The sequence below is a fragment of the Tamandua tetradactyla genome, chromosome 9 (assembly GCF_023851605.1).
Source record: "Tamandua tetradactyla isolate mTamTet1 chromosome 9, mTamTet1.pri, whole genome shotgun sequence".
In the NCBI taxonomy this organism is placed as follows: domain Eukaryota; kingdom Metazoa; phylum Chordata; class Mammalia; order Pilosa; family Myrmecophagidae; genus Tamandua; species Tamandua tetradactyla.
In genome coordinates, this window is record NC_135335.1 from 91823867 (window position 1) to 91838867 (window position 15001).

Below are 15001 nucleotides of genomic sequence, written 5' to 3' on the forward strand. Positions count from 1 at the left end.
AAGTTAACAAATTTTTTGCAAGACCTGTATAAATGGAATCACTGCCAGTATGAACTGGAAGGGACAGAAAATGGACAGATAGAAGGAAAAATAACCTCAGAAGCAGAACTATGGAAGCTAAGGTCTGAAGCCAAGAAACCTCAGGCCAGGAGAATGGATCAACCTGTGCATATGGAAGGTGTAAGTTAGCCTGGAGGCAGAGAGTGGGCCTTCTGCCTGGATGCTGAAGAAGAGTACTGGTGCCCCACACCTCAAAGAGGGTGTAACACATACTCTGGGAACTGAGGGGAGCCTGACTGCAACCACATTGTTCTGAAAGGGTTGAGTTTGTGCTCCCAAGATAGCAAAGAGTCCAGGTGCTAGCCAGATGCTTGAGGAGAGTGGAGCAGAGATAAAGGTGGTCACTCCAACGTTCCCCAAAGTTACAACCCTTATCCCAGTTTTTAGAGAAAGTGGGGCCACTGTGTAGGCTCTTGGAAAGGTGGGACTGCTGCTTTCTAAAACCCTGAAGTTGAATGACTCTCAGATTTTAAAATCTAAAGAAGTTTGCCCTGCAGGTTTTCAGAATTGTTTAAGTCTGGTGACCCCAGTTTTCCTTCCAAGTTCTCCCTATGGCAATACGTTTGTTTATCCTATGATTGCTCCTTCTTTGTATATTGGAAGTAGATAAATTGCTTTAAGTTCACAAGTACACAGCCAGAGGAGAATTTTGCCTTAAGACAGACTATATCTGTAACTGACTTTGATGCAATTTCACAATTTTTAAGTTGGTATTATATTTCTATTTTTACTGAAATGATTAAGGCTTTTGTGATATTGTGATGAAATGAATGTATTCTGTATATGAAAAGATTTAGTGTGGTGTATGCAGGACAGATGAGCACTGCTAGGAAAAGAAGTCTGTTTTTGCTTTCTATTTAGAGATTAAGTATGGTTTAAGGTGATGTGTATAGTTTCCAAATTGACAAGGGGACCCAACCCCAAGTAGTTGGGTTCAGGTGTCAACTTGGCCAGGTGATGGTGTCCAGTTGTTCTGTTGCTGTGGACTTAAATCATGAGCATATAAATTTCATTTATGGTTGATTACACCTGGGGCTGGCTAAGGGGAGTGCTTATGCAATGAGTGAGACTTAAAAGGGGTCAGAAAAGAGGAGCTTAGAGCATCTCAGACCCAGAAGTTTGGAAATGCTGAAAGGAATTGTTTTGGGCAAAGTCATTTGAACCCAGAAGCCAGGAGGGAAGGCTTCAAATATTGCCATGTTGCTCCCTCTCTGACAGAGAAAGCCAGCTGCCTTTCCTCTGAAGAACTGTAAATCTGTAATTAAATAAATCTCATTTATAAAAGCCAGTCCATTTCAGGTGTACTACATACCAACAGCATTAGCAACCTAAAACAAACTGCCAACCAAAAATTCTACATCTGGTAAAACTGTCCTTCAGAAAGGAGAGTATGAAATATTTACAGATCAACAGACACAGACAGTTTGTGAATAAGACTGCTGCTCCAAAAGTAATACTAAAGGGAGTGCTATAGGCAAACAGGAAAAGACAAGAGAGAGAGGTTTGAAGAACAATATAGAAATGAAGATTATCAGTAAGGATAACTAAAAGGTTAAAAAGAGAGAGCAAAACAGATATGACTTATAAAATCCAAAGGACAAAATGGTAAAAGTATGTACTGCATTTATAGTAATAACATTAAATATTATTGGATTAAACTCCCAAATTAAAAGACATAGACCAGCAGAATGGGAAAAAACAGGATCTATCTATATGCTGACTATAAGAGAACCATTTTAGACTCAAGGACAATATTACATTGAAGTGAAAGATAGGAAAAAGATATTTCATGCAAACAGCAATCAGAAAAGAGCATGGGATAGCTATACCAATATCAATCAAATAAGACAACAAATGTAAAACAATTAAAAGAGACAAAGAAGAACATTATTGTTCTTTTATGTATTAATAAAAGAGACACTCAAGAAAAAAAAAATCATAAATATGTACACACTGAGCCAGAGTACCTCAAAATACATGAGGCAAACACTGACAACACTGAAGGGAGAGGTAGACACCTATACAATAATATTTGGAGACTTTAATACATCACTCTCATCAATGGATAGAACATCTAGCCAAAGGATCAATAAGGAAAAAGAGACTTGAATAATATGATAACTGAACTATACTTAACAGACATTTACAGAACACTGCATCTCACAATAGCAGGATATGCATTTTTCTCAAGTGCTCATGAATCAATCTCCAGGACAGAACACATGTTGGGTCATAAAGCAGGTCTCAATAATTTTAAAAGATTGAAATTATAAAAAATACTTTTTCAGATCATAGTAGAATGAAGATGGGAATGAATAATAGGCATAAGGTTGGAAATTTACAAATATATGGAGGCTAAAACAACAAACTCTTAGAAAAACAGTGGGTCAAGTAAGAATTTACAAGAGAAATCAGTAAATATCTCAAGGCAAATTTAAATTAGGATACAACATGTCAAAATTTATGAGAGGCAAAGGCAGTAAGTGAAATTTATTGACCTAAATGCCTATATTAAAAAAGAAGAGCAAAAATCAAGGACTTAACTGTTCATGTGGAGGAACTATAGAAAGAACAGTAAACTAATCCCAATGCAAACAGAAGAAAAGAAATAACAAAAATTAGAGCAGAAGCAGATGAAATTGAGAATGTGAAAACAATTGAAGAGAATCAAAACCTGAACTTGGTAGAGAAAATCAATAAAATCTATGGTCCCTTAAATAGGTTGACATGAGAGAGGATGCAAATAAATAAAATAAAAAATAGGAGAGGGGGCAATAGCAACTGACCCCAGAGAAATAGAGGAGATAATAATGAAAGCACACTATGAACAACTATATGCTAACAAAATAGACAACTTAGATGAAATGGCCAAGTCCCTTGAAAAGCATGAACAAACAATATTGACTCAAGAAGAAATAGAAGATCACAACAAACCAATTACAAATAAATAAACTGAAATAGTCATCAAAAACTTCCCAATAAAGAAAAGTCCAGGACCAGATGGCTTCACATGTGAATTCTACCAAACATTCAAGAAAGAATTAGTACCAATCCTGCTCAAAGTCTTCAAAAAAATTGAAGCCAACATCACCCTAATATTAAAGTCAGACAAAGACACTACACATAAAGAAAATTACAGACCAATTGCCTTAATGAATATAGATGCAAAAATCCTCAAAAAATACTTGCAAATTGAATCTTGGAGCACATTAAAAGAATTATACACCATGACCACCTGGGTTTTATTCCAAGTATGCAAAATTGGCTCAACACAAGAAAATCAGTTAACATAATACACCAATACACTGATAAATCAAAGGGGAAAAACCACATCATCATCTTGATTGATGCAGAAAAGGCATTTGACCAAATTCAGCATCATTTTTTGATGAAAACACTTCAAAGATTAGGGATAGAAGGAAACTTCCTTAACATGATAAAGGGAATATATGAAAAGCCCACAGCTAACATCATACTCAGTGGGGAAAGACTGAAAGCTTTCCCTTTAAGATCAGGAAGTAAACAAGGATGCCCAGTGTCACCATTGTTATTCAACATTGTGCTGGAAGATCTAGCTAGAGCAATTAGGCAAGAAAACGAAATAAAATGCATCCAAATTGGAAAGAAGAAGTAAAACGTTCACTGTTTGGAGATGAGAAGATCCTATATGTAGCAAAATTTCAAAAAATCTAAGCAAAGATACAAGAGCTAATAACAAGTACAGCAAAGTAGCAGGATACAAGATCAACACTGAAAACTCAGTAGTGTTTCTCTACACTAGTACTGAGCAATCTGAGGTGGAAATGTTTCAAAAATCCATTTACAGTAGCAATCAAAATAATCAAATATTTAGGAAAAAATTTAACCAAAGACATAAAAGACCTATACACAGAAAACTACAAAATACTGATAAAAGAAATCAAGGGAAACCTAAAGAAATGGAAGGACATACCATGCTAATGGAATGGAAGACTAATTATAGTTGAGACGTCAATTCTACCCAAGTTGATTTATAGATTCAATGTGATACCAATCAAAATCCCAATAACTTACTTTGCAGAAACAGAAATACCAAAAATCAAATTTATTTGGAAGGGCAGAGGTCCCAAATATATAACAATATCTTGAGACAGAGAAATGAAGTGGGAGGTCTCACATTACCTGACTGTGAACCATATTACAAAGCTATAGTGGTCAAAATAGCATGGTACTAGCATAAAGATAAATATACCAACCACTGGAATTGAAGTGAGCATTCAGAAGCAGACATCTAATCTATGGACAAGTGGATTTCCACAAGGTGGCCAAGACTACTCAACTGGGAAAGAGTAGTCTCTTCAACAAATGGTGCTTGGAGAACTGGATATCCATATCCAAAAGAATGAAAGAGGACCCTTTCTCAAATCTTATACAAAAATTAACCCAAAATGGATCAAAGATCTATCAACATCGGAGCTAAGACTATAAAACTTTTAGGAGAAGATGCAGGGAAATTTCTTAAAGATCTTATGGTAGGTGATTTCTTAGACCTTACATCCAAAGCATAAGCAATAAAAGAAGAAATAGATAAATGGAATCTCCTTAAAACTAAATGCTTTTGCACATCAGTAAAGTAAAAAGACAGCCTACTCAATGGGACACAATATTTGGAAACCACATATCTGATAAGGGTTTAATATCCAGAATATATAGAGATCCTACAACACCTCAACAATAAAAAGAAAAACAACCCAATAAAAAAACTGGCAAAACACATGAATAGACACTTTTCCAAAGAGGAAATGCAAATGATTCAAAAGCATATAAAAAGATGCTCAACTCCATTAACTATTAGGGAAATATAAACCAAAACCACAATGAACTACCATCTCATACCTATTAGAATGGCCATTATAAAAATAAACCCAGAAAACTACAAATATTGGAGAGGATGTGGAGAACAGGTACATTTATTCACTGTTGGTGGGAATGTAGAACGGTAGAGCCACTCTAGAAGTGGTGGTTCCTTAAGAAGCAAATTATAGAATTGCCATATGATCCAAAAATCCCATTATTAGGTATGTACTTGGAAGAATGGAAAGCAAGGATGTGAACAGATTTCGAGCACCAATGTTTGTAGTGACATTATTCATGATTGCCAACAGAAACAACTCAAATATCCATTAATGGGCAAATGGATAAATAAACTGTGGTATATACATATGATGGAATATTACTCATACATAAGATGGAATAAATTCATGTCACATGCAACAATGTGAATGAACCTTGAGGACATTACATTGAGTAAAATAAGCAGATACAAAAGGACAAATACCATACGGACTCACTAGTGTGAACTAACTATAATAAGCCAACTTTGAAGGTCAAAGTTAAGAACACAAGTTATCAGTAGACAGAAAAGGTTGAAGATTGAGCATCTGATGCTGAAGAAGTACAGAATGTTTAATAAGATGGATTGTAAAAATTCAGAAATAGAAAGCACAATAGCATGTGATGGTAGCGTAATATTTAAGTTTAATGAACAAAGCTGAGTGTGAGTATAGTTGAAAGAGGAAAGCGAGGCTCATGTATGAACAAGAAGGAAAGAGAGGATAAAAACTGGCATTGCATAATTTAACAAAACCTAGAGTAGACAATGACAGGGATTAAATGTACAAATATAAGAAACTTTTTACCTGAGGGATGTGCCAGTTTGAAACTACTATGCACCCTAGAAAAGCCATGCTCTAATCCTGACCCAATCTTGTGGGGGCTGCCTGATTCAATACTGTAGGTCAGAAACTTTGATTAGATTATCTCCAAAGAGATGTGACATGCCCAATTTTGTGTGTGACCTTTTAATTCAATGGAGATGTGATTCCACCCATTCAAGGAGGGTCTTGATGAGTTTACTAGAGTCTTTAAAAGGGGAAAGATTTTGGAGAAACCTCAGAGATGATAGAAACCTCAGAGCTGACAGGGAGTGAAATGACACAAACTTCAGAGCAGAGCTGACACTTGGAGAACAGAGACACAGATGTTTGGAGATGTTTGGAGCCCAGAAGACGTTTCCATGAGATGTCAAGCAAAACGGAACTTGGAGAGAGCCAAATGTAGCCAAAAGATGAAAGAGAGCCTGGGAGAAGAAAAGTGAGAACCCCCCACAGGAACACAGGTTGACAGCAACAGAACCCAGGAACAAGGGATCAGTAGATAACAGCCATGTGACTTCCCAGCTGACAGAGGTGTTGCAGACCCATCCACCTTCCTTGAATTAAGGTATCTTTCCTCCTTGGATGCCTTAGTTTGGGCATTTTTATAGGCTTAGAACTGTAAACTTATAACTTATTGAATCCTCTTTTTAAAAATCATTCCTGTTTCTGGCATATTGCATTCCAGCAGCTTTTACAAACTAAAACAAGGGGGAACAAATGAATGTCACCATAGCAAGGTGTTAAAATTGGATGGCATACAAAAAAAATACAATTAATGCCAACTAGGGTCTATAGTTAACAGTAATATAATATTCTTTCATTAACTGCAACAAAGGCAATATATCAAAGCTAAATGTCAATAACAGGGAGATATAAGGGAGGGGCATAGGATTTTTGTTGTTTCTCTCTTTTTTCTTTTTTTCTCTTCTTCTTTCTTTGTAGAAGAAACAGAAATGTTCTCATATAGATTGTGAGGGTGAATACGTAACTATTTGATTATACCAGGAGCCATTAATTGTACACTTAGGATGGACTGTATGGTGTGTAAATAAAATTGCTTAAAAAATAAATAGAAAGACACAAGTGCTGGAGAAGATGCGGACAGAGAGCTATATCTATTCACTGCTGGCAAGGAAGTATAATGGTACAGCCCTTCTTGAGGATAATGTGGTAGTTCCACAGAGAGCTAAGTATAGGGTTTTCATATGCTCCTGCAACTCTGTTATTAGGTATATACATGGAAGAACTGAAAGCAGGTACACAAATAGACATCTGCACACTGGTGTTTATGGAAGTGTTATTCACAACCACCAGTGGATGGAGGCAGTCTAAGGGTACATCGACTGATGAACAGAAGGAGGAACTGCGGTGTATACATATAACAGAACATTGAGCAGCTGTGGAAATGAATGAAGTTGTGAGGCATGCAACTAGGTGGATGAACCTTGAGGACACTATGTTGAGTGAAATAAGCCAGAAATGAAAGGACAAATGTTATATGGTCTCACTAACATAGACTAACTATAATTAGCAAAGTCTGAGAATCTAATTCTAGAGCATAGTTTATAAGGGGAAAGAAAGGGGGCAGAGATTGGGCAATTGATGATTAGGGAGTAAAGCATGCTCAAATAAGATGCATTATAAAGGTTTCTTGATTGTAAGCTCTTACAGTAGAAACATTTATTCTTGAATTTTTTTAACTGTTATTTCTAAATTCTGAGGTGCTGTGCTCTTTGTGTATAATCTGGTAGTTTCCTGGAACTTTTGGTATGTGTGTGACACCTGAGACTCAGAATTAGAATTTAGCAGCTCTGAAAGTCATTATTATTCCATACAGCTGTCAAAGAAGTAAAAAAGATCAGACTTTAATAAGAGAGAAGAATGAGGTAGGTCTGATTAGGACTAAGGTAAATCAGTAAATCAGACTACAGGGCAAAGGATGATACTGTCTGTATTTTAAAACTTCAACTTTGGCATAAAACCAAAGGAAGAGATGTTTATGTTATCCAAAATTTAAATTTTCCATACCACACTATCTAATTTAACCTGTCTGGTCAGTTTATTTAAACACCTTCATTGCATGGAACCGAGAATAGGGATGAGGTTTTGTTATTCTGTACTGGTTAATGTGATACCCTGATACATTCTAGAGTATTTGGGTGGAAAATAAATATATATATGTATATTTGCAAAGTTCCCCTGAAGGACTGAGGAAAAAATGTGGAACATTCCCCAGGAACAACTGGGGAATTATTGATACTCTCTCAAGCATTAGGGACGTTCAATTTAATAAGCCAAGCCCTCGATCTTGAGGCTTGCCCTTATGAAACTCATTTCTGCAATGGCAAAGCTAAGCCTACTTATAATTATGACTAATAGTCACCCCCCAGAGAACCTCTTTTGTTGTTCAGATGTGGTCTCTCTTTCTCTAAGAAAACTATGCAAATAAACTCACTACCCTCCCCTCTATGTGGGACATGACTCCCAGGGATGTAATTCACCCTGTCAATATGAGGCATGACTCCCAGGGATGGGCCTAGCCCTGGCATCATGGAATTGAGAATGACTTACTGACTAAAAGGGGGAAAAATGAAGCAAAGTTGCAATGGCTAAATTATTTCAAATAGAGTCATGAGGTTATTCTGGAAGTTAGTCTTATGCAAGTTACAGGCAGCTATTGTAAATTGCCACAGTATGCCAAGCCTAACCAACAGTATTCCTGAAAAGCTAAAGAATACCCTGGGCTCTCTATAAAAAACTCTATAAAAGTTTTACTGAGTAAGTTTAGTTTTCCAGAAACTTCCGGCCTCCAGACTGATTATAGGCCAGATAAGTTCTGAAACCCAGAGGTACCAGTCTCTTCAGGAATATCAACCATTTTCATTCCCTAAGTTCAATACCCTTTTCCAGCACAAAGAAGTTAAAATGGTCACTGCAGAGATATTCCTGAAGATTGAGAGAATGATCAAATGAGAAGGACGTTTAAGTAAGAAATTAGGATTTAATAAATGTTATGAATACTGACTCATTATATAGTTTCTAGTGTATTAGAATAGCTTAGAAGGACATACGTGAAGTTGGTGAACTGTAATCCAGTAGCCTTGATTTTTGATAATGATTGTATTACTATATAGCTTTTATCGCGTGACCATATAGAAACCTTGTGACTGACACTCCCTTTATCCATTGTATGGGTAGATAAGTAATATACTCATGCATGAAAAAGGTAATAATAGGTCGGGAATATGGGAATATCCCTATGAAAACTATGGACAACAGTTATAATACTACTTTAATAATCTTTCATGAACTGTAACAAACGTAACTAGTTATAAAATAATAGAATTACAAAAAAAGTGTTATCATCAATTGTAACAGATTTCCCCCCCCAGTGCAGCTGTTGGTGGTGGGGTGGTCTACAGGGATCCTGTATTTTATGCATGATTGTTCTGCAAACCCACAACTTTTCTAAAAAATGTTTTTATAATTAAATTAAAAAGTTGGTGCCAAAAATTTAGATGGCATTCAAGAAAGGCAAAGATCCAAAGATGGGAGGTGTAAGGAGTCCTGGCAAAACCCACAAAGAAAGGGGTAGGATATCCATGGATCCAAGTTAGTGGGGAAGCTCTGCTATCCCCAATAAATGGTTTACAACTTTGAGTTCAGGGTTGCTGCTGCAGGTGAGGCTTTCTCAGATGGCCAGAAGAGGAATAAAAAAGTCTAGTAAAATCAGCTTTATCTTTAAGGAGATAAGAAGTTAGAAGCATCAGAAATGTTCAAATTTCATTGACTCAACTTTGCTCACATGGACACATCTACATTAAGGTTGGGAAACATAGTCTGTCAATGGGGAACTATGTGGCCAGCTAAAACTTAGAGGATTGTAATACAAAAAGAAAGAGGGGAAGTAGGTACTAGGGGCCAAAATTACATACTAAGATTGTTTTGTTTTAAGCCCTTTGCTAATATCTGCTTCGTGGAATTAAGGAGAGTTTTGACCAAGGAAACTGAAAAAAGTAAGAGAAAGGGATAATTCTGGAACCTGAACTTCCAGTAAAGGGTAGGTATAGGTGGCACCTTGAGCAGTGCATTGCAGCAAGCAGAAACTCAAACCGTTACCCGTTTCCTACCTTTTCTTCCCATTTTTTGGAGAACAGAAGAGAGGATATACCAAGAGACAAAAAAGAAGCCTAGGAAAGGAATAGCTGGATACCAACAAAATTTTGCCTACTTCAAAATTTTGCCTAAAATCTTTTTTTTTCTGTGTGTACTCTGTGGCATCCTTTCTTTCTTTCTTTTCTCATTTTTCACTGACAAAACAACACATAAACACAGTCTTAACATACAAACATCCCACACATGGTACACAAGCATTGGCCCACAACATCACCACATAGCTGCATATCTAAGTTTAAATGAAAATCATGTTATAATGCCAGTTTGAAGCCTGTGCCTTTCATATGTCTCCAGAGCTAGTTTTATGTCAGGGAAAATGTGATGATGATTATCCTAGAGCAGCACCAGTGGGCAGCCAGATTCCAAAATTCTAGAACTAAAGGTAATGGCTAGTTATAAAGGCTTAAAAAGAATTTCCTTGTCTGATTAAAATACCAAAACAACAACAACAACAGGCTTTTAAAGGGCAGGTAATGTTATAAACACTCAGTATCTGTAACCCTATAGACAGAAAAGAGGGTAAAAAGAAGACTGCACCTGAAAGCCAGTTGACAACTTCACCTACTTACAAAAAAAAAAAAAAAAAAAATCGCTAAAGCAGCACAAGAACCCAAGATCACATTTAATTTCTGAGGCTTTAATCCTTCATTGTCAACTTTCAGTCCTTTGTTTTACAAAACTTTAGGGATTAGCTCCCTGAACTGTTCACTTAATCAGAAAGTAGCAGAAGGAATATGATTTGCCTAAAAGAACAGGTCATTAACTAGAGAGCCTATCAGAAATGAAAATCCTTTCCTCTCTGCCTCCTTTCTAGCCCCTAACAATCTTTAGTGGGAGCAAAAGATGCAGGAAATAAGTGGCAAGGTCCTTATGTTCCCTTGAGCTAGAACAGTAACAATTAATTCTGGTGAACAATAAATAGTAATAAACACACATTCAGAACCACAGGTAAAATATGAGGGTGACAAGAGGACAAACGTCTCTTTGTTAGAGTTCAATGTTATTTAACTATTAAGTGGGAATAAATCATTATTGTTATTAATTTTAATTACAAGTAAATTCATTGTTGGTTTGTACATATGGAAACATTTAGGAAAAATGCCTAACTCCAATTCTGGTCTGAAATCCAATGCCAATTTTTCCACTGAGAAAAGACAAAGAAAAGGTGAAAATATTATCTTGCCTCTGTGAAGAGCTTTTAATAAGGGATGTCTAGTCAAGTTTGAGGTACCATTTATTTTCCTCTATCAGAAATTCCAGTTGGTGGGAAAGAAAAGACTTAGGGAAACAAAGAAAATAGGCAAGTTTGTTAAATACAGGCCTAATGTTTTTAAAACAAAAGCATAAAAATAATTCCAAATGAGTTGGACTACAGTGCCAAAGAGTCAACATTAAAGGAACAACAAAAGGAAAGTAGGAAAGAATTTTCTCTAAATAGACACTATGTTCCAGAAAATATTTGAATTTGATTTGCATGCTTGGCATCCTTTTGCCTTTGAAATGAAATACTTTGGATGCTTCTACAAGTCATCACTCAGAAATCACCTGTGTTTATTTCATTTCTATTGTTCCATATTTATGCACCACTGCTCACTTCACAGTGTTTACTAAACAATTTATGATAATTTCCTATTTATGACAGTTTTCACAACAAAACCATTTCATGGTACTCATCACTCTGCAAGAGAACACCCCCGTGGGAAACAAGTCAGATGCAAATCTTCTAGCTCTATGGCTCTGCACAGTATTTCATCACCAGATAAGAACAGAGCAAATGACTACCAGTTCCACTCAAATTAGAGAGTCTAAAAGTAAGAGTAGGTGGATTTGGTTTTAAAAGACAGTCATGAAGAAGGAAAGAGAATGAACAAAGGTAGTAAGAAATGAAGAAGGTACCACCTAGTATCAACTTTGCAAATCAGCAAAATCCCATAAATTGAGGTCAGGAAAGCATTTAAGCAGAGGTTCAAAGATTTCAGGTTGGAAACAAGGAAGAACTTTATACTGATAGCTTTGTGTTAGGGGACTGGGCTTTGGAATCAGAGACACCCGGCTCTAATCTCAATAACACCAGTTATGTGACCTCACACCAACTTAACCTTTCTGAAGCTCCATTTCTGGAACCACAGGAAAAATACCTACAACAAACTCATAGAATAGAGTACTTAGTTTACTGTTGACACATAGTCAATGCTCAGTAAATGGTAGTAACTATTATTATTATTCCTGGATGATAAGATGATGATGATGGAACACATGCTCCATGAGGCCATGAGTTTTGTCTAGTGTTGGTCACTGTCTAATTCTCAGTGACTAAGCAGTGCCCAGTGCATTTTAGGCATTCAAATTAAAATGCAATTATAATATTTTTCAGAATAAGGATACTTGCTATCACAAAGCCCACCATTTTCTAAAGTGCTATATTGTCCATTTGAAAACAGCTGCTGTGAAAAACTCATATTGTCATGCTTTCCATTCTGCATACAGATAGCAACCAATAGGATCATTTCCAAGCCAGAATCAAAACATCTGCACTGATATCTTTTCACTGCCTTAGAAGTCATCAGACCATTTACTTTTCATTTGCATGTGAGCCAAATGCTATTGTTTTGCTTCATTCAAAGTTACACAACTATTTAGCTGAATTATAAGAAATAGCTAACTTTATTTGAAACCTATCTCTCTAAAACACAAATGCTATAACTACAGTGATCCACTGAAATGATAAAAATCATAGTCACATGACCTGGTATACTGGGTTCTGGTGTATTGTGATTCCAAAAAAAGCAGTATTTGGGAGATTAAAGCATAGGTTACCTTTGCAGAATGTTCCATCGTGACCACCACTTTGGTTCTAGCACTGGACACTAAATCCATAGCACCTCCCATTCCTTTCACCATCTTTCCCTGCAAAACCAAAACCAAATATAAGAACCAAGTCTTCAGCATGGTTAGAGAACAAAATTAAGTTTCAAGAGTAAACCACCGGAATAATTAAGGAAGACAGATCCATTGACCGGCTTGGTAGATGAAGCTTTATTAGTTGAACTGCAACAACACCTCCTGTTGAAGGCTTTTAATCTTAATATTTGTTATTCTATACTTGAAGGATAAAGTTCAGAACAAATATTACAAATGTCCCTTTTGTTATGTTGCTAAGTGGTTATTTTGTTGATGATACATTAGCGATAGGATAAATCTTAAGAACCATTTCAGAATTCCAGCATATCACTACTATTACAGAAACATTAAATTGAAATCCACATACCCCTGACATCCATTTCTTTTTATCTAAACACATAATTGGCATACAGAGTCTTCAATTACAGACACTTTCCAAAGTATTCTCAGATTTCCTGCAGATTAAAATTCCTTTAGGTAGTAGCTGTGGCACTCATGGTGTTTCGCTAGTAAAATTAATATGAAAGATGGATCTGCCTTTCTAGCACTTGGCATTTATCTTGCTCTTAGAAAAGCAAAGCAAAACAAAAAAAGCATATTCCTATTAAGCAAAAACAGAAAACAGAGGCAGAGTTCAGGCTCCATTCACCATGACCATTCTACTTTGATTCTTCTGTCCATCTCTTCATTCATTAAACATTTATCAACCACATTCTATGTACCACACACTCTGAATAAATTTCCACTATCTTCGTTGTCTCCTGGTTACAGAGTTTTGGAAAAAGCAAGTGCTTTCAGAAATGATGAAATAAATTTTTATTGAAGTATATTGAAGAGAAATGTCTTCCAACATTGAAACCCCCTTAGAATTTTAAATGTATTTTTAACCCAAGCCCTCTTGCTGATTTAATAATAAACTCAAAAGGGCTCTTGGCTTCTTTCCCATAATTTCATAGGTGTCAGGAGATTTAGAAATGTACTCACATACAGCATTAAAACATGATCTAGAATCCCCTGATGTCAGAGATATTTTAGAGGTCAACACAACAGGACATGGACAAGAGGGGAGTGAGGAGTCATATCTTTGTGGTTTGACACCTGGCACTGAGACAGAAGCCACTGGCAAGAGTGGGTATGGGGAACAGAAAGGGGTAGGGTAAAGAATGGGTTTCTTTTCAGACATGTAAGTTTGAAATCAAGGAAAAATATCTATGTGGAAAACACAATTTTATATGTCTATAAGCCAAGCCTCCATCCTTACCTGCAATTTTAGCAAAGGTACCAGGGCACCATGTTTTGTAGAATACATTGACATTGGTACAAAACATGGATAACTCTCAGATGGAAGCAATGGATAGCTAGTTTGGGATTTTTAGAGCATCAAAAGACACTAAAGAAATTTCATCATAAAATGTCTCAACCTGTTGTGGTAAGATCATCCAGCAAGTCTCAGCTTTGACATAGTGTCCTTGGGAAGACTTAACGGTGCTAGAAGAGAGGAAACAATACAACAAAGAAAACCAGAAGCCAATCGTCATGCTAAAATTCCTTGGATTTAAAAAAACATTTCCTCAAATCAGAATATACTACAGACAAATTTTCCCCTATGACAAAATGATTACATTGGTAAAAGCTTATGACAGCCTCAAAGAGAAAGCTTGACCAATTTAGATGAATTCGATACACACATTTTAAATCACTGTCAATTAGTTAAGAAATATTTATAGAGTACGTACTAGGTACAAAATATTGTGCTGTTAGGTATATAAGGAGCTATAAAGCATGGCAGAAGGTCCATTCCTTTGTTTGTTTCTGCTGAAAAGAACATTTATGATTGACTCAATGTAAATGAATGGCTTTTGTTACTCAGAGAGACAAGCACTTTTTTTAAAATTCTCAATGCACGTTACCAATTCCAAAGCACTATTTTGATACTTTAAATTAGTTTTCTTTTCCAAGAGTACGAAATTCACTAGATTAGAGATCTATTTTTTTAGCCCACTGTGTAATGTTGGAAAACACTGAACCTCAGATAATGAACATAAGCGAGGAATAAGAATATCTATGTGCCCTACTATGGAGCTGTTGTGAACACTGCATGAGATAACATATGGAAAACTAGGCATTAAATTGTAAAGCATTGCATAAATAAAGTTTATACATTTATT

The 15001-nt window shown here is 36.1% G+C and overlaps 1 protein-coding gene across 1 annotated transcript in view; it reads right to left on the bottom strand.

Annotated features, from left to right (window-relative positions):
* OXCT1 (3-oxoacid CoA-transferase 1) overlaps positions 1-15001 on the bottom strand; it is a 152212-nt gene that overhangs the window by 28802 nt on the left and 108409 nt on the right. The window contains exon 14 of the mRNA XM_077117071.1: positions 12750-12839. Within this exon, the coding sequence (XP_076973186.1) occupies positions 12750-12839 (90 nt within the window). The remainder of the gene's footprint in view (positions 1-12749; positions 12840-15001) is intronic.